This window comes from Sus scrofa, chromosome 1 (genome assembly GCF_000003025.6).
Source record: "Sus scrofa isolate TJ Tabasco breed Duroc chromosome 1, Sscrofa11.1, whole genome shotgun sequence".
Lineage (NCBI taxonomy): Eukaryota > Metazoa > Chordata > Mammalia > Artiodactyla > Suidae > Sus > Sus scrofa.
This window is the reverse complement of record NC_010443.5, coordinates 44,913,313-44,937,942: the sequence shown is the minus strand read 5'-3', so window position 1 is coordinate 44,937,942 and position 24,630 is coordinate 44,913,313. Positions and strand designations below refer to the sequence as shown.

At 34.0% G+C, this 24,630-nt stretch overlaps 1 protein-coding gene across 3 annotated transcripts in view; it reads left to right on the top strand.

The window, feature by feature from the left end:
* The window catches only part of KPNA5 (karyopherin subunit alpha 5), a 40,725-nt gene that overhangs the window by 3,277 nt on the left and 12,818 nt on the right, over window positions 1–24,630 (top strand). For all 3 annotated transcript variants that reach the window (XM_001925212.7, XM_005654392.3, XM_005654393.3), the window contains exons 2-12: window positions 2,603–2,736; window positions 4,449–4,550; window positions 4,667–4,766; window positions 7,456–7,550; window positions 9,299–9,430; window positions 11,516–11,604; window positions 16,832–16,931; window positions 19,726–19,889; window positions 21,600–21,678; window positions 23,321–23,446; window positions 24,301–24,428. In XM_001925212.7, the coding sequence (XP_001925247.4) occupies window positions 2,603–2,736; window positions 4,449–4,550; window positions 4,667–4,766; window positions 7,456–7,550; window positions 9,299–9,430; window positions 11,516–11,604; window positions 16,832–16,931; window positions 19,726–19,889; window positions 21,600–21,678; window positions 23,321–23,446; window positions 24,301–24,428 (1,249 nt within the window). The remainder of the gene's footprint in view (window positions 1–2,602; window positions 2,737–4,448; window positions 4,551–4,666; window positions 4,767–7,455; window positions 7,551–9,298; window positions 9,431–11,515; window positions 11,605–16,831; window positions 16,932–19,725; window positions 19,890–21,599; window positions 21,679–23,320; window positions 23,447–24,300; window positions 24,429–24,630) is intronic.

Below are 24,630 nucleotides of genomic sequence, written 5' to 3'. Positions count from 1 at the left end.
ACCCAGGCATACATGCATACACACACACATTCTTATATTATCTTCCATCATGTTCTATCACAAGGTTAGATATAGTTCCCTGTGCTGTACAATAGGACCTCATTGCTTATCTATTGTAAATGTAATAGTTTGCATCTGCTAACCCCAAACACCCAGTGCATCCTATCCCCTCCCCATTTCTGCCTTGGCAACAAGTCTGTTGAACACTTTTTTAATAAAGTATCTTCTGATTTGGTGTCTCTTAATTACAACACTAAGTGGTTTATGTTTTGTAGGGAAGTGACTTTCTCTTTTGGTAAACAAGAAATGACCCTGTTCTTTAGATCTTCAAGTACTGTTTGTTTGGGGCTCTGTTTGGTGCACTGCCCCCTTTGTACTGATTTTGTAGTTTTACTAATAGACACTAAAGCCCATATAAATGGAGGCTGTATGAAGACAAGAAATTATGTAAATGTGTAATCAGATTCCAGTTATTTGCCCAACCTCAACATAGTTTTTCAAAGAGCTGAATAAATAAATAAGCTTATGACTAGAAAAAAATTCCTCTATTTAACAACTTTAAAATGTCTGAATGGCATTTCTTATATTTAAAATAATTTGTATGAGACAGTAGCCTTTGAAATATGGTTAGTTTAAGCTATTTTCCACTGAAACATCCTCTTGGGTAAGGCACCCTTAAAGTTCATTTTCCTTGGATTTTACGTTCCCTTTATTTATTTTTGGCCGCACCCATGGCATCTGGACCTTCCCAAGCCAGGCATCAAACCCCAGCCACAGCAGTGACAACACAGGATCCTTAACCCTCTGCCAAAGGAGAGCTCTTGTATTCCTGTTAAAGTAACTGCAGTGAGGAGACAGATGTTAAATCAGAAACAAGAAGTTCTATAAAAAAAAAGGAACAAATGATATATAAGTTTTGGGGGGGCTGGATTTTATTTGGTTAACATTTACATTGAAAGATTTTAATGTCATTGCCTAGATAGTCTTAGGGTTAGTGTCTGCTGTGTATGTTGGGAGACACAAGGTAATTCAGTCAGATGTGGGGAGAAAATGTTAGAACTTCCATTTGTTTACCTTAATTTTTTTTTTTTCTTGGCCACGCTGACAGCATGTGCAAGTTCTGGGGCCAGGGATTGAACCCACACCACTCATGAGGGGTTGCTCAGCAGCAACCCGAGCCAGTGCAGTGACAACACTGGATCCTTAACCCACTGTGCCATAAAGGAACTCCCTAAAACTGTTCTTTAAAAAAAAAATTCTGTGTGAATTTATAATGGGGTAGTTTATTAATCTAGTAATATATGTGTATAAATATATCAAGAATGAATTCCCAAATGTATTTTGCATACAGAAGGATGTGTGATTTAAAAAGTTTAGAGGCCAGTGGTTTAGAAAATGCCTAATGTATAGGTGATAAATATTTTAAGAGGCTTATTGCTGTGAACATTTCATTTTGCTAAGATATTTTATACTTATTGAGTGTAATTCACTAACTAATGTTGAAGCCCAGTTTGCTCTGTAACGTAATGGACTCTGATCTCTGTTTTTCCCTTCCAAGAACCTAAGCTTTTATTGAGACAGAATTTTTATTCGTGAAACAGAGAATAATACTAGTTATTGTTATTATTAAGAAAGTTAGATTGGCCTATTTCCGGTAATAAATACTTTAAGTTCTCACAGTATTGCTAAAAATAAGTTCATTAAATACAGAGGGCTATTGGTTGTAAATGGATTTTAATCGCTAGACCATACATGTGTTAATAGTTCAAAGGCACCTGTGCTTTTAAATCATTGTGAAGTCCTCAGCTTATTCCATTCTACCTTTAGCTCCTACCACTAATGAAATTTTTCTGTCTTTACCAGTGACCTAGTTATTAAATCTATTACTTCTTTCCTATGGTACTTGCCTTATTTTTAGGCACTTACATTTGCTGGATATATCAATGAATGGATAAATTGTTTATGTAAATGTTAATATTTTAAAAATATAAAAATACATAAAAATTAAGATTAGAAGTATTTCAGGATTTTAAAAGAACTAATTATATTCTCGTGCTAAAAACTGGTATTGTGGTCATAAGTTATGACCTGTGTGACTTTAGTTCCCAAGGAAGTTCCTTAAGTAAATGAAAGAAGCCAGATCCCAATAAATATTTGAGGTTTGCTTACTGAAGCCTGATAACATATTTTATTGAAAATAAGACAGTTTACTGCTGTTTTTTCTTGATCTTTCCAGAAACTATAATTTAGAAGTTTTTTACCCAACTATTTCATGATCATTTCCTGGCTGACAGTAATTTTAAGGTGCATCTCACTTACAGAAAGGTTAAAATACCAGGGATGGGGGAGTACATCTCTGGATCAGTGGAGTTAGGGTAATGACTCTGTCTATGTTTAGACCAAAATCTATTAATTGTTTGGTAGTTAAGTCTTAAAATATTTGGTCACTTTGCTCCAATTTTGATATGGGAGTGAGGGAATAATTTTCAGATTGGCTTTTGTTGCTTTGTTTGGTCACTGAGCCTGAATTTACTTGACCTAGAGTAAATACCTTGTGTTGTTTTGAGTGTTACTGGTATCTGTTTTCTTCTCTAATTTTAAGATGCCATGGCTAGTCCAGGGAAGGATAACTATAGAATGAAAAGTTACAAGAATAAAGCCCTAAATCCCCAAGAGATGCGTAGACGAAGAGAAGAAGAAGGAATACAGCTTCGAAAACAAAAAAGGGAAGAACAGGTTGGTGTTTTAAAATATTTAATTCTGTTTAACATAAAAACATTATTATGTACAGAGTTTAGAAGTTTTATTATTGCTAATTTTTAGATAAATTTAAATAAAAAATGTTTTAGGAAATTGAATATAGATTACCCTATTTTTTAATCTGTTAGACTCCAGGAATAATGTTATCAAATTCATGAATCAGAATCCTGTGCTATTTTTAGTCACATAAGAATTGCTTTTCTGTTTCATTGATAAGCCTTTTATGGTAATATTTTACTCCAGTGCTAAGAAATTTTTACTCTTGAGCGTATTTAGATCACTTTCACTTGTCATTGTAAGATTTGCCCCCTAAAAAAAACAGTTATTCATTTGTTGCTTTGTGGTTTTCATAGCTCTTGCCCTTAAGTTAATTGTAATCCTCTTCCTTTGCTACTCATACTGTTCTTCCTGTAGTCTCATCAACCAGATCTCTTAGACTTCCCTGTTTGAACCTTGTAGATATGACGTAAGGAATAGAAAAAAACTCATTTAAAAGAGTGTATCTCAACATTTTTCCAGTAATACTTAAATTTAGAGGTATTCATAAATAGTTAGGAGGTTGTGCTCCTCACATACCTGGATTAAAACTTACATGTGAAAAAGGCTAACAATGAAGAAAGTAGAAAAAAGCCTGTTTTAGAAATATGATTATGATTTGTTACCCCCCTATTTGTGGTATATTAGATGACAAATTATATGCTATAATAGAGTATACTCTCTATTATAGTTAAGAACTCAGGGGAAAAAAAAAATCATTTGAATGAATGGTTAGAAAGAGAACTGTGTTGGAATTCCCTTCGTGGCTAAGCAGAAACGAATCTGACTAGTATTCATGAGGACGCAGGTTTGATCTCTGGCCTCGCTCAGTGGGTTAAGGATCCAGTGTTGCTGTGAGCTGTGGTTTAGGTCACAGACATGGCTCGGATCTGGTGCTGCTGTGGCGTAGGCCGGCAGCTGTAGCTCTGATTCAACCCCTCCCAGGAACCTCCGTATGCTGCAGGTGCGGCCCTAAAATGACAAAAAGAAAAAAGAAAGAGAACTGTATATAGACTGAGGAACAACAGAACTTACTTAGCTATGAAAAAGAATATGATATCAGATTTTTTCCCTCAATTTTGATGTACAAGATGTATCTATAAATCTTCCCCAGTGATCTGATCAAGACTCTTTGCTCCTCTTTTTTTTTTCCTTTATTCATTCCTGAGTTAATAAGCATCAGGACATCTTTTCTGAGAATTCTCTTCTTTGTTAATCTGTTACCAGCTCTGTTAATGTACACATTAACTCACTAATGTAATAGTTTGCTTTTTAATTAAGATTTTCTTGGAAACATTTTTAAACATTTTATAATCTAGTATAGGTATATGTGCTTCTTAAAATGTTGTAAAATCTAAATGTTGTTCTGCTTATGGGACTGGCCATTGGTAAAAGATCTGAGATTAAGAATGACCGAAAGCTGAAATAAAGGGCAAGAGCTAATCTAGCCCAGAAAGTTTAACTTCTCGTAGATAATTTAGGTGTTCGTGGTATAATGATTAAGAAATATTGAAATATTAAAAAAAATACTGAAATATTCAGAATTTTAGTTATATGATTATTGTTTTGTTCACTTAAAGGAAAATATAATTCTATAGGAATTTATGTTTTATGGAAAGCTCAACATATAAGGTTATTTCTCTTTTTTACAGTTATTCAAACGCAGAAATGTCTCTTTGCCCAAAAGTGACGAATCTATGTTAGAAAGTCCTATCCAGGATCCAGATATCACTTCCACTGTACCCATTCCAGAGGTAGATATTACAAAAGTGTATTTAAAATTGTATTTCAATAATATTTCAGAGATGGTGATACAGCAAAATTACTAATACAAAATATTTAAATAATAATTATATTTTCTGTGTTTTAGGAAGAAGTTATTACCACAGATATGGTTCAGATGATTTTTTCTAATAATGCTGATCAACAGCTAACAGCAACACAGAAATTTAGAAAGCTGCTTTCTAAAGGCAAGATTGATTTTCATTATGGTTATTTGATATTGTTAAGAATTTATGAGTTTTGTTAGATTTTTTTCATTTTAAGGCATTTTTCTTTGCCAGTAGTTAATTTTTCTCTAAAATGTATTTTTAAATCACATCTTTTTTAAAACATTATCAAAGTAACACATGTTGATTGTAGAGTATCTACAAATATAAAAAAAATTTAAAGAAGCAAATATAAAAATCATTAGTCCCCCTGCCAAGAAACAAATTAGAGATACATATTCTTAATTCTTTTAGAAATAATTTTCAGATTAAAAAAAATGGCAGCATAACATCAGAGCATGACTGTAAAATAATTTAATCAGATATTTCATTTTTCACAGTTTTTGATTATCATAAACAAAGCTACATAAATCCTTGTACAATCCAAAACTTCCTTAGTATGAGTTTATAAAAGTAAAATCATGGGTCAAAGGGAATAAACAGTGTATTAATTTATACTCCCATCTTTAGTTTGTATAGGTATTTATTTCATTTCACTATATTCTTTTTTTTTTTTTTTTGTCTTTTTAGAGCCACACCCGCGGCATATGGAGGTTCCCAGGCTAGGGGTCGAATTGGAGCTGTAGCCGCTGGCCTCTGCCAGAGCCACAGCAACTCTAGATCCAAGCCTCATCTGCAACCTACAACACAGCTCACTGGCAATGCTGGACCTTTTAACCTACTGAGCGAGGCCAGGGATCGAACCTGCAACCTCATGGTTCCTAGCTGGATTGGTTTCTGCTGTGCCATGACGGGAACGCCCATTTCACTATATTCTTACTAGTATAATTATCTTTAAAAAAGAAAATAATGTTTGTATAATAGTAACATTGTATGGCATCTTTTTGAGTACTTAAATTGAATATTTTCAATTATTGACCTTTTTAATTTATAATTTATCTAATCATCTAATTTAAGTTTATAAAAGTTCCTTATTAAACAAAAATATAATCCTTAAGTCTATCTTGTCTTTCATGTATTGAATTTATAGGATTAGTAATTTTAATTATATCTGCTTGTATTAAGATTTTGAAATTGCCCTTGGCTAGCCACCTTATCTTCCTAAGGGAGACAATATCTAGTAACATATAAGGAGTAAAAGAACTGTTGTGTTCAGGTCAGCATAGATTACAAGGCTTTTACTTTTGCTTTCTTATTGTACTTCTTTTTCATAAGTACATTTAACTTTTGTTTTCCATCCCTTATCTTCCAAGCTGAAGTAGCTTAGCAATGTTAGGAAATCCTATATGATCAAGAATGGTTTCCTCTTCCTGACCATCCACAGTTTTTGTGTTTTTAATTTGGATTATTTTTTTGGTCACGTTAATTTTTTTTTTATGGCTGCATCCAGAGCATGTGGAAGTTCCTAGGCCAGGGATCGAATCCGAGCCACAGCTGCTGACCTGTGCTGTGGTAACCCAGTGTGCCAACTGGGGATCAAACCCATACCTCTACAGTGACCAAGCTGCTGCAGTCAGATTCTTAACCCACTGCATCACAGTGGGAACTCCCAGATTAATATTTTTTAAATAAAACATTAATTTTTAAAAGTAATTTTAAAAATGATTTAAATGTATTACTAATAACGTTAATTTTTCATTTTATCACATTCTCTTTCAAGGTTTCTTTTGGTATATGCATTATTATAACTAATTAACAGAATTAATTTAGATTTAATTCTATTTAAGAATATTAGTTTGCAACCAGTTTTTAATATCCCAACTTCCCTATTATTTAATTCTTTTGTTGTAAGATTTTATCTTCATTTGTCCTAATTCCTCAGAGTATTCTATTTTTTTTCTAATGTAGTATCTTCTTTTTATAAAATCAATGATTTCTCTCCTTCTTATAGTGGGATTGGCCTTGTCCAGGTTGGGCTTATAGCAGAAATTATAAATATTTTCTTTTACTGATTCTTGTGAATTCCTGTCAAAATAGTTCACAGCTCTTGAAATGCCTTTCTGTCAAGTTTGCATGTCTTTGTTTTAAAATTTCTTAGAGGTTTTATGGTTCTCAAAAGTCCTCTGCATTTCATGAAAATTTATCAAGAATTCTAGATAGTTTAATAGCATATTTTAAAATAATAAACAATACCCTGACAAAATAGAACCTCAATTGACTGAAAGACATTAAGCAATTAATGGTTAATATTGAAAGAGACATCCCTGGACATTGGAGTATGGTTATGAAGAAGGAAGAAGTAGAAGGAACATTATCCCTAGTTGGTATTTTGAGTAGTAGACTGAAATACTCCCATTGCAAAGGCAACCTCCTAAATATAGCCTTCAATTTATGAATTTTAAATATGTGTTGGAAATATTTTAAAATTTTCTTATCATTGTGGTAATGAAAAAGAATTTGAGGAGTTCCCTGGAGGTCTTGAAGTTAAAGATCCAGCATGGTCACTGCTGTGGTGTGGGTTCAATCCCTCACACAGGAACTTTTACATGCTGACAGTATGGCCAAAAAAAAAAAAAAAAGGGATTTGTTTTATAGTAAGCATTGCAATTATGAGGACATTTGTTTTCTTCAGCTATGTCCAGCTAAGGATTTTAAACTGGGTCAGCAGAACCTAGGAAAGTATTATTTTGTGTGCCCTGTTAATTGACACAGGGACCAGATCATTGTGTTTCTGTGTTATGTAATAACTTAATTCTTTTTTAATTTTTAGAACCTAATCCACCAATTGATCAAGTTATACAGAAACCAGGAGTTGTACAGAGATTTGTAAAATTTCTTGAAAGAAATGAAAATTGTACACTACAAGTGAGTTCTATAGTTTTCTGTCTTAAACTCTTTCCAGAAGTGACATAGGATTAGTGTTTCTAGAGAAAGCAACTTTTATAGTACTGAATATATTGTAAGCAGTCAGTAAATACTTGGCAATTAAAGGAAAAGGTAGTGCTTTCTGTCTTGCCTTGGTCAAGGTTGCAATTCTGATTTCTTCTTGGAACTGCTTTTATTAAAAAATTTTGGGAAAAATATATAAAGTCATTCCTAATGTTAGAAAAATTTGTACCTCTAATAACTTTTGTTTTAGAAAACCTTAAACCAAAATATTAATTTAATAATAGTTAAATTTATTTTGGCTCTTAGCTAACTATAGTTGTAACTTTTTAGTATAAATTCTTGTTCCTCTTAAAACGTTTTTATTTGATTGATTGGTTCTTTCTTTGAAAAAAGAACAAGTCAGTATAATCTACTTAAAATGTGACCATACTTAGATTCGTCCTAAAGAGCAGTTGCTTCTCAGTTATACTGTAGTAACAACTTTAAGATATTTTCTAAATAATTAGCTGCTAATAGTAAATTACTGAAGTTTGCAAACATTTTAACTGTTTAAGAAAAGATTGTTCTGGAGTTCCCGTCATGGCGCAGTGGTTAACGAATCCAACTAGGAACCATGAGGTTGAGGGTTCGATCCCTGCCCTCCTTGCTCAGTGGGTTAAGGATCCGGCATTGTGGTGAGCTGTGGTGTAGGTGGCAGACACAGCTCGGATCCTGCGCTGCTGTGGCTCTGGCGTAGGCTGGCGGCTACAGCTCCGATTAGACCCCTAGCCTGGGAACCTCTATATGCTGTGGGAGTGGCCCAAGAAATGGCAAAAAGACAAAAAAAAAAAAAAAAAAAGAAAAAAAAAAAAAAATAAAGTAAAAAAAAAAAAAGAAAAGATTGTTCTGGAGTTCCCGTCATGGCTCAGCAGTTAATGAACCCAACTAGTGTCCGTGAGGATGAGGGTTCGATCCCTGGCCTTGCCCAGTGGGTGGGGGATCAGGATTACCGTAGGCTGTGGTATAAATTGCAGATGCGCAGATGCACAGATACAGCTGGGATCCTTAGCTTCGAGACCACCAGGGAACTCCTTGAATTCTTTTTCATCACCACAATGATAAGAAATTTTAAAATATTTCCAACACGAATATTTAAAATTCATAAATTGAAGGCTATATTTAGGAGGTTGCCTTTGCAATGGGAGTATTTCAGTCTACTACTCAAAACACCAACTAAGGATAATGTTCCTTCTACTTCTTCATAACCATACTCCAATGTCCAGGGATGGCTGGGCTTCTAATTTTATTTCTTAAGTAAGGAGGTTGGGATTAGATAGTCCCTAGGGAAACAAAATATCTTTTATGATTCTAGGTTCCATAAATATACTATTACTCTATTAAATAGTGTCTCATTTATTTAGAGACATTTGCTTTAGAATACCTGGCTCCCTAGTAGTAAACATTAGGAGTTTTATGAATTATAAATTCATGTGTGTTCATTTATTGCTCGTGATTTTATAAATTTTCATTATATTATTCTCAGTTCTTATTTTTCCAGATTGAAGTGTCCTTTAAAAAAAAATTAAAGCATTTTTGCCTGTGAAATCTGATTTCACATCAAATCTTATTAATCATGTCAGTCTTTCTCTCAGAGTTGTTCAACTAAGTCTTTACTCCCTCTCTCCCTTTTTCCCCCTTTCTGACATTTCTTTGGGGCTCTCATTTATTCTTTTATTTTTCCTTAGTTTGAAGCTGCATGGGCATTAACTAATATAGCTTCTGGAACTTTTCTGCATACCAAAGTAGTGATTGAAACTGGGGCTGTTCCAATTTTTATCAAACTTCTTAATTCAGAGCATGAAGATGTTCAAGAACAAGTAAGTATCTAATTTGAACTATTATACTTACTAGATTTTAATTTTCTTTTGAAAGTACCATTTGCGATTATGGTTTAAAGTTCATTTTTACCAAACTGCCTATGTATATCACATTCGTTAGGATACTGTAGTTTCTATTTAAGTGTCAAATTAGAAGAAAGGGGAGGTCCTATCGTGGCGCAGCAGAAACAAACCCCAACCATGAGGTTGCGGGTTTGATCCCTGGCCTCATTCAGTGGGTTAAGGATCCAGTGTTGCCATGAGCTGTGGTGTAGGTCACAGACGTGGCTCAGATCTGGTGTTGCTGTGGCTCTAGCGTAGGCCAGAGGCTACAGCTCCGATTTGACCCCTAGCCTGTGTACCTCCATATCTCGCTGATGCGGCCCTTAAAAAAAAAAAAATTTAGAAGAAAGGAAGAATGAATTGCCTGTTTTATTTTAAAATATCACATTACTTTAAATTAAACGTTATGTATAAATTCTCAAAGTCGTGGCAGGGAAAATTTAATCACATAATTTGTACCATCCAAAGTCAAATTTTGGGGTTTTTTTTTTTTTTTTTTGGTTTTTTTAGGGCCACACCCACAGCCTATCAAAGTTCCCAGGCTAGGGGTCAAATCAGAGCTGTAGATACTGGCCTATGCCACAGCCACAGCAACAGCAATGCCAGATCTGAGCCACATCTGTGACCTACACCACAGCTCATAGCAATGCTGGATCCTTATTAACCCTCTGAACAATGCTAGGGATCTAACCTGTGTCCTCATGGATACTAGTCAGATTGGTTTCTGCTGAGCCATAATAGGAACTACATGATATTTCTGTTTTGAATCATTTTCATGCAAATTGCTCTTTTGATCTCTCTACCATTCCATTTTTTTGTTTATATTTTTATGGGTATTTTTTCCCACTTAACAGTAGTATTGAGAGCCTTTTCTTTTTTTTTTTTTTTTGTCTTTTTTTTTCTATTTCTTTGGGCCGCTCCCGCGGCATAATGGAGGTTCCCAGGCTAGGGGTCAAATCGGAGCTGTAGCCACTGGCCTATGCCAGAGTCACAGCAACTCGGGATCCGAGCCGCGTCTGCCACCTACACCCCAGCTCACGGCAATGCCGGATCGTTAACCCACTGAGCAAGGCCAGGGATCGAACCTGCAACCTCATGGTTCCTGGTTGGATTTGTTAACCACTGAGCCACGATGGGAATTCCCCTAAGTCATATTTTAAATGTTAAAATTTCCCATTTGAAAAAGTAACCTAGTCTGCTTTTGTACCTATATGAAAAACTTGAAATGAGAATAATCATTTGCATTTGTGCAGTTCATCATCTAAGTTAAATTTAATAAGTAAATAATTTGAACTTTTACTACCATTTATATAAAAAAATCATAATGAGCCTGGACTAACTCTAAACTTATTTTCAATCATCAATTCAGCCAATTCTCACATTAGTTTTACCTTACTTTTCAGTGCTTTGTCTCTCATTCCTTTTTCCTTTTTTCTTTTACAAGTCAGTAAAAAGTGAGTAGATTCCTTGGCATAGGAGCAAACCTCTAGTATGAGAAATTGGAAAGTTCATTTAATAGTTATACAGTTGACCCTTGAACAGCACAAGTTTAAACTATGTGTTTCACTTACACATGGACTTTTTTTTTAATAGTAAACATGTACTACAGTACTACACAATTTGAGGTTGGTTGAGTCTGTGAACCTTGGATAAGGAGGGCCAATTATAAAGTTACATATGAATTTTCAACTGTGCAGGGGTTGGCACTCCTCACCTTTGTTGTTTAAGGGTCAACTATTTTTTGTTTCTCCATGTAGATTCAGAGTAGACAAACTATTTCTTTGTTAAACAGAATAAACATTTCACTAGCATGTAAGGAAAAATTTTTAAATGTTCAGTTTGATTAAAAATATTATTAAAATTACCTTCAAAGTTTTCTTCTCTTGTGTCCTACTAGAATAGAGATTTTTTAAACATCTTGAAAACTATCACTTTATTCCTTCTACACTGAAATTTCATTAAGAGAGAGCTTCTTATTTAAGATATTATTGTAAAATAATTTTTTTTTCTTATTTTTCTAAGGCTGTTTGGGCACTTGGTAATATTGCTGGTGACAATGCAGAATGCAGAGATTTTGTTTTGAATTGTGAAATACTTCCGCCTCTTTTAGAGTAAGTACTTTATCACAATTAAATAACTACTTTTGGAAAAGAAAACTATTTTCTACACTTTATTTCTATATACACAGTTAAGTTCTTCAGTGATACTTTTAAATTTTATTTTTAATCAAGCTTGAAATAACCTGAAAGTAAGTAAAAGCTAACAAAAAAATTTCCAGTTATATCATATCTGTCTTTATGTTCTATTAGGCCACACTTCACAGGGTCATTGCTTACTTGATGCTTACTGTGCTAAAATAATTATTCCACAAAACAAGGATAAGTGTAGTTTTTAATGCAATTTTTTTTTGTGGGTTTTTTTTTTTTGCTTTTTAGGGCCATACCCATGGCATATGGAGGCTCCCAGGCTAGAGGTCAAATAGGAGCTGCAGCTGCCAGTCCACCCTATAGCCACAGCAACACAGAATCCAAGCCGTGTCTCCAACCTACACCACAGCCCACAATGCCAGATCCTTACCTCACTGAGCAATGCCAGGGATCGAACCTTCGTCCTCATGGATATTTGTCAGGTTCGTTACTGCTGAGCCGCAACGGGAACTCCTGCAATAAAAATTAATTTCTTCAACAATATTTTATAGTTTTCAGTGTGTAGGGTCTTAAACTCCTTGGTTAAATTTATTCCTAAGAATTTTTTTTTTTGATGCAGTTTTGTTTGTTTTTTTTTTTAATTTTTTTGGCTTCACCTGCAACCCAGTAATCAAATGCAAGCTGCAGGTGTGACCTATGCCACAAATGGATCCATAACCCACTGTGCCTGGCCAGGGACCAAATCCATACCATGACAGAAGCAGTGTTGGATCCTTAAGCCCCTGTGCCACAGGGAAACTAGTCTTTGATGCAGTTTTAGATGAAATTGTTTCCTGGAATTCTTTTTTGACTTGTTTAGTACCCAGTGTATAGAAGTACAATTGATGTTTGTGTGTTGATCTTATATCCTGTACCTTTGTTGAATTCATTTATTAGCACTATTCAGTTTTTTGTCTTTTTTTTTTGTCTTTTTAGGGCTGCACCCACAGCATATGAAGGTTCCCAGGTTAGGTGTCCAGTTGGAGCCGTAGCCGCTGGCCTGTGCCAGAGCCACAGCAACAGCGGATCCAAGCCGAGTCTGCAACCTTCACCACAGCTCACGGCAGTGCCAAATCCTCAACCCACTGAGCAAGGCCAGGAATCAAACCTGTGTCGTCATGGATGCCGGTCGGGTTTGTTAGCTGCTGAGACATGACAGGAACTCCCAGCACTATTCAGATTTTTTTTTATCTGTGTATAAGATCATGTCATCTGTGAATAATAATAGTTTTTCTTTTCCAATTTGGATATCTCTTATTTCTTTCTGTTGCCTAATTGCTCTGGCTGAGCTTCAGTTCAGTGTTACATAAAACTGGCAAAAGCAGGTAACTTTGTCTTGCTTTTGATCACTCTTTCACCGTTGAGAATGATGTTAGCTGTGAGTTTTTGATAAACTTCCTTTATCATATTGAGATAGTTTCCTTATATTCCTAGGTTGAGTGTTTTTATCATGAATGGTGTTAGGATCTGTTAAATGCTTTTTATGCATCAGTTGACATGGTCTCATTTTATTTCCTTCATGCTGTTAATGTAGTGTGTTATTTTGTTTGATATTTATGTACTTAATTATCTTTGCATTTCTGGGATAGTTCATAGTGTATAATCCTTCTGTTGTGTTTGTGGATTTAGTTTCCTAGAATTAGTTGAAGATTTTTCATGTGTATCTATTAGGAGTATAAATATATACTTCAGATGTCTTTGGCTTTAGTTTCAGGGTAATCCTGGCCTCATAAAATGAGTTAGGAGTTTTATTTTATTTCCTGGAAGAGTTTGAGAAGTATTTAATTCTTTAATGTTTCCTAGAATTTACCAGTGAAGCCATCTCATGCTGGACTTTTTTCTTTATTGGGAGGTTTTTGATGACTGGTTCAGTATCTTTAATTGTTACATGTCTCTTTAGCTTTTCTATTTCTTCTTGAGTCAGTTTGCTGGTTTATGTGTTTCTGAGAAATTGTTCATTTCTTTGGTGTTATCCACTTGGCTTACAGTTAGTTATTCATAGTATTCTCTTATGATTATTTTTATTTCTGAAAGATAAGTAGTAATCATTCATTCCTAATTTAAGTCTTTTACCTTGTCAGTCTAGGTAAGGGTTTGTTGATTTTGTTGACTTTTCTTTCAAGGAATCAACTTTTGATTTAGTTCATTTTCTCTAGTGATTTTCTATTCTCTACTTCATTTACTTCTGCTTTTGCTTTTTATTGTTCCCTTCCTTCTGCTAGATGTCAGTTTAGTTTGCTCTAAATTTTTTGGTTTCTTAATTAAGATGGAAGTTTATGTTACTGATTTGAGATCTTTTTTAATGCAAAGGTTTTCAGCTATAATTTTCCCTAAGTTTTCACTGCATTCTGTATGTTTTAGCATGCTATGTTTTCATTTTCATTTAAAAGTATTTCCTAATTGAGAATTTTTTTGAGCCATTGGTTAATTTCCACATATTTTTGAATTTTCCAGTTTTCCTTCTTTTAGTGATTTTTGGTTTCATTCTGTTGTGCTCAAAGATACTTTGTATGGTTTCAGCCTTTGAAAATTTATCATACTTGCTTTGTGATCTAACATATGGTGTATCTTGGAGAATGTTCCATGTGCACTTGAGAAGAATATATATTCTTCTTTTAATGAGTGGCGTGTTGTATAGGTGCCTGTTATATTTAGTTGGTTTATAATGTTGTCGAAGTCTAGTGTTATCTTGTTGATCTTCTAGCTAAGTGTTCCATTATTGAAAACTATATTGAAGTCTCTGTGATTGTACAGCTTTCTATTTCTCCCTTCACTTTTGCCAGTTTTTGCTTTGTATATTTTACTCTCTTGCTAGGTCTTACAAGTTTATAAGTGTTAAGACTTCATGATGGATTATCTTTCTTATCAATATGTAATGTTATTTTTTTTGTCTCTTAAACAGTTTTTTACTTAAGTCTGTTTTTCTATATTAGTATATCTCCACTGGCTCTCTTTGGGTTATTATTTGCATGGAATATTTCTTCTAGCCTTTTACTTTCAACCTACTTGTGTCTTTGTTTTTTTTTTTTTTGTTGTTGTTGTTGTTTTCTGCTTGTGTCTTTGAATTGAAAATGAGTGTCTTCTAAAGTGTATTATAGATGGCTCATGGATTATTCTTTATTTGTTTTTATTTTTATACATTCTGCCAGTCACTGCCTTTTAATTCTAATTCAAGAGTTTAATCCATTTACATTCAATTTAAATACTAATAAGAAAGTACTTCTGCCATTTTGTTGTTTTCTATATGTCTTATGTATTAAATCTTTTTTGTTCCTCAATTCCTTCCTTATTACCTTTTGTGTTTAACTGATTTTGGTGGGGGGCAATACACTCTATTGACTCCCTTCTCATTTCCTTTTTAGTGTATTTTTTAGTTATAATCTTAATGGTTAATTTAAGGAGTACAGTTAACATCTTAAACTTACAACAACTTTGCTTGAATTTTTACCAATTTAATCTCAATATTATACAAAAACCCTGCTCCTCTACATCTCTGTCCTACCCATTCTAACTTACTGTTGTTACAAATTACATTATTATATATTGTATGCCTATTAACATATATCTGTATTTATTGCTCTTTATTTGTGTCTTTTAAATCTATTATAGAAAAAAAGGGAAATTACAAATCAAAAATAAAATAATATTTCCCCCCCCTTTTTTGGTCTTTTCAGTGCTGCTCTCATGACACATGGAAGCTCCCAGGCTAGGGGTCAAATCAGAGCTGCAGCTGTCAGCCTATGCCATAGCCACAGCAACAAAGGATCCAAGATGCATCTGTGACTCACAGCACAGCTCATGGCAATGCCAGATCCTTAACCCACTGAGCAAGGCTGGGGATTGAACCTGTATCTCATGGATACTAGTCGGGGTCGTTACCACTGAGCCACACAGGCACTCCAATATTCCCCTTTATATTTATTTACCTATGTGGTTATTTTTAGCAGTGTTCTTTATTTCTTCATACGGTCTTGAGTTATTTTTCATTGTCCTTTTATTTCAGTATGTTTTAGTTATTTTAGTTACTCTTATAAAGCAGATCTGCTAGTGATGGAATTTCCTCAGTTTTTGTTTTTGTTGTTCTGGGAACCTTTTACTTCATTTTTGAAGGGTAATTTTTCTGGATATAGGATTCTTACTTGACAGTTTTTTCATTCAGCACTTTAAATATATCATTGCCTTCTGCCTTCCATGGTTTTTGATGACAGGTCAGCTGTTGATCTTGGTGAGAGAGTTCCCAATTAGGCAAAATAAAGGCAAGAGCCTTCATCACTCCTTCAGGGAGTACCCAGACAGGTCAAAACAGAGAAACAATTTCTTGGAAGCAAAGTCTCCATAGCCCCTTTTGGAACCAGAACTCACAGTGGCAACTCCAGCCTTTGTCTTCAAGGTTGCCTCCAGCTAGGGAGGGGATTGAGCAAAGGTAAGTTATATTGTGAGAAAGCTCTTCTACCACATTTCTGCTCCTTCCTGATTAAAAGTTTACTTGGTTATGGTAAACTTTTACTGTCTTGGAGAGTTTGATAAAATTGATTCTGATGGGGTTTGTAAGGGTATTTTTGGTGTTTGAGGGTAGGATAAGCCTCCTAGAATTCCCTTCTTCACCATTTTTGCTAATGTTACTCCAAAATAGGAATTTTTTTTTTTTTAAATCTAGCTTCTCTGTACTTCTAGCAGGTTGCATATAAAAATGTGAAGATAGGCAATCTGTTCAAAGCAAAACAAAAAAATTGTCTTTCTCAATAGCTGATCTTTATTAGGTTTGAACCCTGTATTCTCACTTCCTGAATTTGGATAGTGTATTATTTCCATGGTTAAAAAAAAAAACAAACAAACTTAAAATTACTCTTTTTAAAGTATATAGAAATAAGTAAGTCAGTATCCCATGATGCTCTTTATTTTGAATGTGTTTTATATCTTATAAAAATCTCTTCAGGTCATATTTAAAAATTTTTAAAAATAGAGCTGTGGTATGTTTATTTTTGTTTCTGGAAATATTTTGAATTTTTAAAACTCCCTTTTCCTATTTTACAAGGTTGCTCTGAATTCCTTATAAAATGTATTGAAAGTTTTTATGTTATGACAGTAGAAAATAGCTGAAGAGGACAAATGAGTGTAAAGTTGGCAACTCCTTTTTTCTTTTTCTCGGCAGGTTATTAACAAATTCAGACAGACTTACAACCACCAGAAATGCTGTATGGGCTCTCTCAAATTTATGTAGAGGGAAAAATCCTCCTCCAAACTTTAGTAAGGTATGAGTAAAATGCATAAATTGAGTAATCTGTCTACATAAACTTTTAAGTTTCCTTATAATAGATTTTTTGAGGTTGAAGGACTTTATTCTTTTAGTAATTTTTTATGTACTAGACAATATTTGCACATACACAGAATTAAGATGGTGAAAAAGCTCGCTTTATTTTTCAAAAAGAACATTTGCTAAATATCTAAGACTGAATAATGATTAACAGTCTTTTAAGTAAAAACGGTATTCCCATGGGGGAAAATAGCTAATTCAGCTTGCAATTCAAGTGAGTGTTTTTCCTGGAGATCAAAATAGTACTTTGGTATACAGAAGTACTTTGTATATATTTCCCATTTTATCTCACAATATATTCACAAGACGTGTTTTCAAGAGTTGAGATTTAATAAAATTAGTAATTTTTACTGCTCTTCAAGGTAATTCTTCCTCCCCACTTTTAATTACAAGTGTGTGGAGGTGAATACAAAGATCTGTGATATGTTTTGGTACCACTGCCTTGATTTGTGCAAAGGTACTGATAATTTTACCCACTGTTGCTTTTGTACCTTTAGTGCAGATGTCAATAAAGTGAAAAAGGCCAACTGTGTGTTAGTATAATTATGAAAATAGTTTTGTTCTTAAAGATCCCATAAAAGTTTCAGAAATCCCCCAGGGATCCATGGACAACACTTTGAGAATCACTGACTTCCAACACTATTTCATATCTACCTAATTCCCTCATCTCCTGTAAGTGCTAGCTTAGAAGTTACCTGTTGCATGAACTCTACCATGACTGCTATGTTTAATCATGAAATTTATCACTATCCCCAGCCACTGACCCATACATTTTATTCTATTTTTTCTTAGCACCTTTTAATATAAATGTGCTTATTATATATGTGTGTGTGTGTGTATGCGCATATATATATATATATATATATATATATAAATTTTTTAAAAAAATCTTTCTTCTGGAGTTCCAAATGGGGCACATGGGTTAAGACTCTGACTGTAATGGCTCATGTCGCTGAAGAGGTATGGGTTTAAACCACAGCCTGGCACAGTGGGTTAAAGAATCCGGCATTGCTTCAGCTGCACTGTAGGTCGCAGCTGTGGCTCAAATTCAATCCCTGGGCCAGGAGCTTCCGTATGCCACAGGTACAGCCATAAAATTAAAAAACAAAGAAAACCTTTCTTCCTCTAAAATGTAATCTCCTTAGCTTTAGGAATCTTTTTGGTTTTTTTTACATACACATTCCAGATTTACAGAGTGATGTTGCATTAATAGGGATTAAGACTTTTGTTAGGTAAATTTTCTGGGGTTTTCTGTGAGAGAGTTTCCTTCATCATTCACTTTTTTTTTTTAATTCTGTTTCCACGGTCATATGTTCAAGAATTTTTTTTTGTTCTTTGCCCATTTTTATATAGGATTTGGTTCTTTTATGGATCCAGCATATTGTCTATTGGTAGATTTATAATTTTGGAAGCTATCTTCTTTCTGATGTCTCAGTTTCTTTCTACATTTCTGTTTTATTTATGGTTTGTTTGTCTTGATCTCTTTCCTACTGGAGGCTCTCTTCATACATTCGGTGATCCTTGCCACTCTGGACATGCCTAGGAGGCAGGCACTGAAAAGCTGGAAGATAGGTGTCCAGGTTCATTGTCTAATGGGCTTCATTGTAGAATAATTGGGCAGCAAAATGGTATTTTCTTGGAGTCAAAATTTCATTATGTTTCCTAAAACCATTCTTTTTCTCTAGAGACAGACTTTCCACTCTCCTGTTGGAAGGTGGATAGATTGGGTTGAGATGTGCAGTAGGTAATAAAATAACCACTGGAGATCTGGGAGCTGGGAATTGCAAGAGGGCTGGAAGTTTTCAAATCAATCAGTATGTAACTTTTACTTAATCTTTCTAGTTTCTAATCCAGTGCTTCATTTCAACCTTCTATATGCTCAGTACCCCACAAATTTCAGTTTCTCTAGTTCACCAGTTGTGGTCAGGATTAAAAATGTCTACTGGATTTCTCAAAGATGGGATTTGTGTTTCTGTTTTGTTTTGTTTTGTTTTGTTTTTTTTCCTTTCCAGTAATGTGTATGTAATAAGTAAGGTGAGGATCTTTTTTTTTAAGTTTTTTTTTTTTTTTTTTTTTTTTTTTTTTTTTGTCTTTTGCCTTTTTCTAGGGCTGCTTCCATGGCATATGGAGGTTCCCAGGCTAGGGGTCCAATTGGAGTTATAGCCACCAGCCTACGCCAGAGCCACAGCAGCTCAGGATCCGAGCCGCGTCTGTGACCTACACCACAGCTCACAGCAACGCTGGATCCTTAACCCACTGAGCAAGGCCAGGGATCGAACCTGCAACCTCATGGTTCCTAGTCGGATTCGTTAACCACTGCGCCACAATGGGAACTCCGAAGGTGAAGATCCTTTAAATTGGATCATATTCCATGATCATATTAAACACCTAATTGAATCATTTTTACTTCTTCAGTTTTGTTATACCTTTTTTTTTGGGAGTGGGGGAGGGTATGATTTAGACATAGACAGAGGATCCCAGATACATATTTAATTATTTTTAAGAACTTTAAATTAGCGTGTATCTTAGTATAAGATGAATAGTAATCATCAGTTTCATGTATATATATATGGTTTTCATGATCATTATTTTAAAACAATAGACTATCTTAATTTCTCTGGTATTTTTGTAGCATTAAATTTGTATTTTAAATTGACTAGAAACTCTTTTACTAAAAAAACCTTTGTTTTAGTTAGAGAAAAACTTTGCGTACTGACTCTCTTCCCTTCCAGGTTTCACCTTGCTTAAATGTGCTGTCACGATTGTTGTTTAGCAGTGACCCAGATGTATTAGCAGATGTGTGTTGGGCCCTTTCATATCTCTCTGATGGACCTAATGATAAAATTCAAGCAGTCATTGATTCTGGAGTCTGTCGAAGATTGGTGGAACTTTTGATGTAACTACAATTTATGGTTAATAAGTAGATGATTGTGTATTCAGTTTAGCAATTACAGTAATGACCTTGTAAACATCTCAGAAATCATTGTCTTCAGGAAGGATTGAAAAGCTGCCAATTCTACTTTGACAAATAGCTGCATACTGAAAATTTGACCTTTAAATTTGTTTCTTATGTACTCTATTGGAACTAATCAGTTTGTTGATGAACTTTACTAGTTTTAATCTCTTCATGAATGGGAGAGACATAATTCAACAAGTATTTATGGAATGCCCATTAAATGCTAGAGTGTTGTGTAATTTATTCTGTATGGAACACAGTTCCTGCTTTCACAAAATCAATAATATAGTTACTTGTTCATTACAATAATGAATTTGTATATAAGTCCATGAATTGAAAAACATTTAGTATGTTACTTGTATTAAAGAAAATATTTCTCTTTGCTGGGGTATTATTGCTCCTTTTTAAAAAAATAACAGACTTTCTATACAAAAAAGTTTAAAACTTATCAGAAAACTTGTTTTAAAAGCATATTTTGGCTTCCTCATCTTCTTCTTCTTTTTTTTTTTTTTTTGGTCTTTTTAGGGCTGCACCTTTGACATATGGGGATTTCCAGGCTAGGTGTCGAATTGGAGCTATAGCCACTGGCCTGCACCACAGCCACAGCAATGCTAGATCCGAGCCACATCTGCAACCTACACCATAGATCACGGCAATGCCAGATCCTTAACCCACTGAGCAAGGCCAGGGATCAAACTCCCGTCCTCATGGATACTAGTCAGGTCTGTTACCGCTGAGCCACGACAGGGACGCCAAACCTTGGTTTTTAAACACTGCTGTCCACCAAGTAGAGTAACATGTTCTTGGAGAAATTACTAATTCCAGGGCTGGGACTGAGAAAAAAATAAGATAAACTCAGAAAGTAATGAGTGGCCAAAGAATGGAGAAATGTCAGAAGGAAGATCCCTTGAAGGGACTCCTTTTGTTTAAGCCTGGGATGATATGAGCATTGAAATAAATTGTAGTAACGTAATATATTGAATAAAATAGGAATCCATGAGTCTACATTAAAATAAGTAGATAGATGAGTAGGTAGAAAAGGCACATAGTTGAAGTAATAGTATTAGAAAGTCATCAGTGGCAACAATACTAATAGTTATTAATGATTCAGACACTAAATATCAAGAGATGCTAAAACTAGTGTGAAAGTGGGTTAAGGAATGGAATTTTACATAGTTTAAAAGTATTATTTTATCATAAAATATTATTATAAAGAGAAGAACAGTAATGTTAAAGTGAAGAACTTTGGGAGACACCATCTTATTTAAGTGACCAGAGTTCAGTGCCACAATAATGGACAAAATAGATGCCATATGTCATCCAATACTATGTAGTGAAAAGCATATCACATTTGTGATAGCTCAGCCAAAAGCATGTGACTGGGTCTTATTACTGAACAAAATAAAATAACTGGGTTGTGATTATCAAAGGGAAAACTCAGTAACTGTTTTGAGTTAAAAGAGACTGGAGAGACATGGGTGCAACACATGATTCTGGATTAGATTCTTTGTTAAATATTACTGAGATAATTAGGAAAACATTTTCAAATGGGATCTCTAGGTAAAGAGTGCAAGAGTTTTCTGTATTAATTTTTGCATATTTTCTATAAATTTTTTATAGTACTTAAGTTTATATTTTTATTGTTTTTAGGCACAGTGATTATAAAGTTGTATCACCTGCATTAAGAGCAGTTGGTAATATTGTGACTGGTAATGATATTCAAACACAGGTAAGTTCAGTTTTAGTATGATGAATTGGTAACATAATGGACTTTACAAAGTTTATCATGTTTTATAACACTTGATTACATTTTAAATCAAAATGTTAGCATTACCATAATTATATAGGCATCTGTAATGGAACAATAAGCATATTCTTGATAATAAGTGATCCACTTCAGATACCTTTATAGGTAAGTGCTATCCTAGACCTATATCGATGTAAAGAAGTATAAGATAGGAGTTCAGCTCTTGAGGGATTTACAGTTCAATTGTGAGGGAAATATATATTGAAACAAAGCAATTACCCAAGGGTAGTATGTTTGCTGAGATCCAACTGGTCAGTAAATACTATAACAATTTTTAAGAGATCGGTGTGCTGAGAAATTTTTGTGGATTCTATAAAGGGGTAGGAACTAAAGCTAAATCTTAAGAGTAGAGAAGGATTTCAGAAGACTAGAAGAAATCTGTGCAACCATAGGTACGGAGGCAGACGTGTGAGTTAGGTTTAGGAGATGTTAAACTTGACTGGAGAAGAAACTGTTAGTGAGACAGTGATGGATTATAAATGGTTAGAAGTGGGGTAGAAATGCAGATTGAAGACCTAGGTTATGGGAGTGTAAGGAAAGATAGCAAGGAAACATTTCCCAGATTGGTAACTAACTGTGTGTGTGTGTCTGTCTGTCTGTCTTTGTCTACCTGTCTTAGAAGATGGTGAGGTATCAAAAAAAAAAAAGTGTGATGTCAGACTAACTGCAGATATGACTAATTATCTTTCTTAAAGATAAAAGCATAAACTCTGTGTAACACATTAAATTCTCCTTTGCCATTCATAAACTTTTTATGCTAACCTACATTCTTTCAGGTTTAATCTTTTAAAGTCATATTTAGATAATTAGTTATTAAATAGTAGATCTTTACTAATTAATAGTTATTAATTTAAAATAGCTCTTTAAAAGAAAATGCCTGTTTTCAGCTGAATTTTTGGTGCACTACTACATATGTTTTTCACCAAGTAAACTTAATGTCAGTCATTGTGGATATCGTGAAAGTGGAACATAATTAATCTTGTCATGGAATAAATAATGTGAAGGGACTTATTTCCTGCTTATACTAAAGAAAAATGGAGTGGTAAAATTAATTTTTACTTAATTTCTATTTATTTATAATTAATATTTATGTAATTTTTATTTAATAAAACTAATAGACTTATTGCATGCATTAAAGTTTCTTAATACTTGTAGAATTAGGTACTTGCAAACTGTTTGAGATAGAAATAGATATATTTTTTTTCCTATTAATGATAAAACTTAAAGGTTGGATCCTGACCAATCACTAAATCTCTCTTCAAATAGTTGTATCAGTTGAACTTATTTGAATGTATTCGTAAACTTAAAGGGCACACCTCAGAGTATTCTGCTTATTTGCAGATTTTGTGGATTGAGAGCAGGGCACCTCACTGCACCAGTATTAAACACGTTTTAGCAAATTGGGGGGGTAGAAGAGAGCAAGTGCCAACATTTTACATGGAGAGTAATTTCTTTTTTCTTTAATTCATTTTCCAGAGTGATTTTTGTATTTGTAAATAATTAATATACTTTTGTGCAATTGTTTCTGATAAAACTTTGTTCTCATATTTGACTTTTGTTTCAGGTAATTTTGAATTGCTCTGCATTACCCTGTCTCTTACACTTATTGAGTAGCTCAAAGGAGTCAATCAGAAAAGAAGCCTGCTGGACTGTTTCAAACATCACTGCTGGAAATAGAGCTCAGATTCAGGTAAATATCTTCCAGATCTGAGAAAACAGGAAAATCTCAGAAGTCATTTTGGACAAAAGTCATCTTTTTATCAGTGAATTTTTTTAATGAGTTACTGAAGATTCTTGAAAAGTGTTTTAAAGAACTGGATTTTCCTCCTCTAAAATAATAGCATTTACTTCTAGAAGGCATTCTAGTGAAGAATGGCAACTTTATATATAATTGCCCAGTATGGTGCCTGAGACATAATGGTTAATCTTTTAAAAAGGATTAAATTTCTTTAAATTTAATTAGGCAGTGATCTTCTTAAAGCTTTTAAATAATGATCTTAGTGTTCTATCAAGCTCCTTGAGTCAGTAATTATCCATTTTGATCAGTCGTCTGCCTGTGCTTTATCATTTTTAAAATGTATATATATTCTGTTAATTTATTGTTTAGTCTTAAAAGAAAGTATGTGAAAGTTTGTTGAAAGATTGGACATTAATTTTTTCCAAAGGTGTTTCCAAAAAGCCTGACATTTTAGGAGTTCCCATCGTGGCCCAGCAGTAACAAACTCGACTAGTATCCAGAGGATGTGGGTTCCATCCCTGGCCTCACTCAGTGGGTTAAGGATCTGGCATAGCTGTGAAAGGTGGTGTAGGTCCCAGACACAGTTCAATCGTGCATTGCTGTAGCTGTGGCTAAGGCCTGCAGCTGCAACTCTGATTGGACCCCTAGCCTGGGAACTTCCATATGCTGTGGGTGTGGCCCTAAAAAGACAAAAAAAAAAAAAAAGCCTGACATTTTAAAACCAGTGAGTTTGAAGATTCCTCTGCTTCTTAATATTTTTAAAATAGTATTTGCATTGATTGTGCTGTACCATTTTTTCTCCTCAGGCTGTTATAGATGCAAATATTTTTCCTGTTTTGATTGAGATTCTTCAGAAAGCAGAGTTTCGTACCAGGAAAGAAGCAGCTTGGGCTATAACTAATGCAACATCAGGAGGCACTCCAGAACAGATAAGGTGTGAAACAGATTTTTAAAAATTGTTTTGTAAATGTAAATGGAAAAAAATTTGAACTAATATATATTTTTTATTTGTCAATGAAACTAAAACACTACTTCTATAAGAAAATATAAGACATGCTTATAGAAGTTAGTTCTATAGCCATTTCTAATGTGAAATGACAGTGTTAGTTATATCATTCACTCAGAGAAAAAGTATT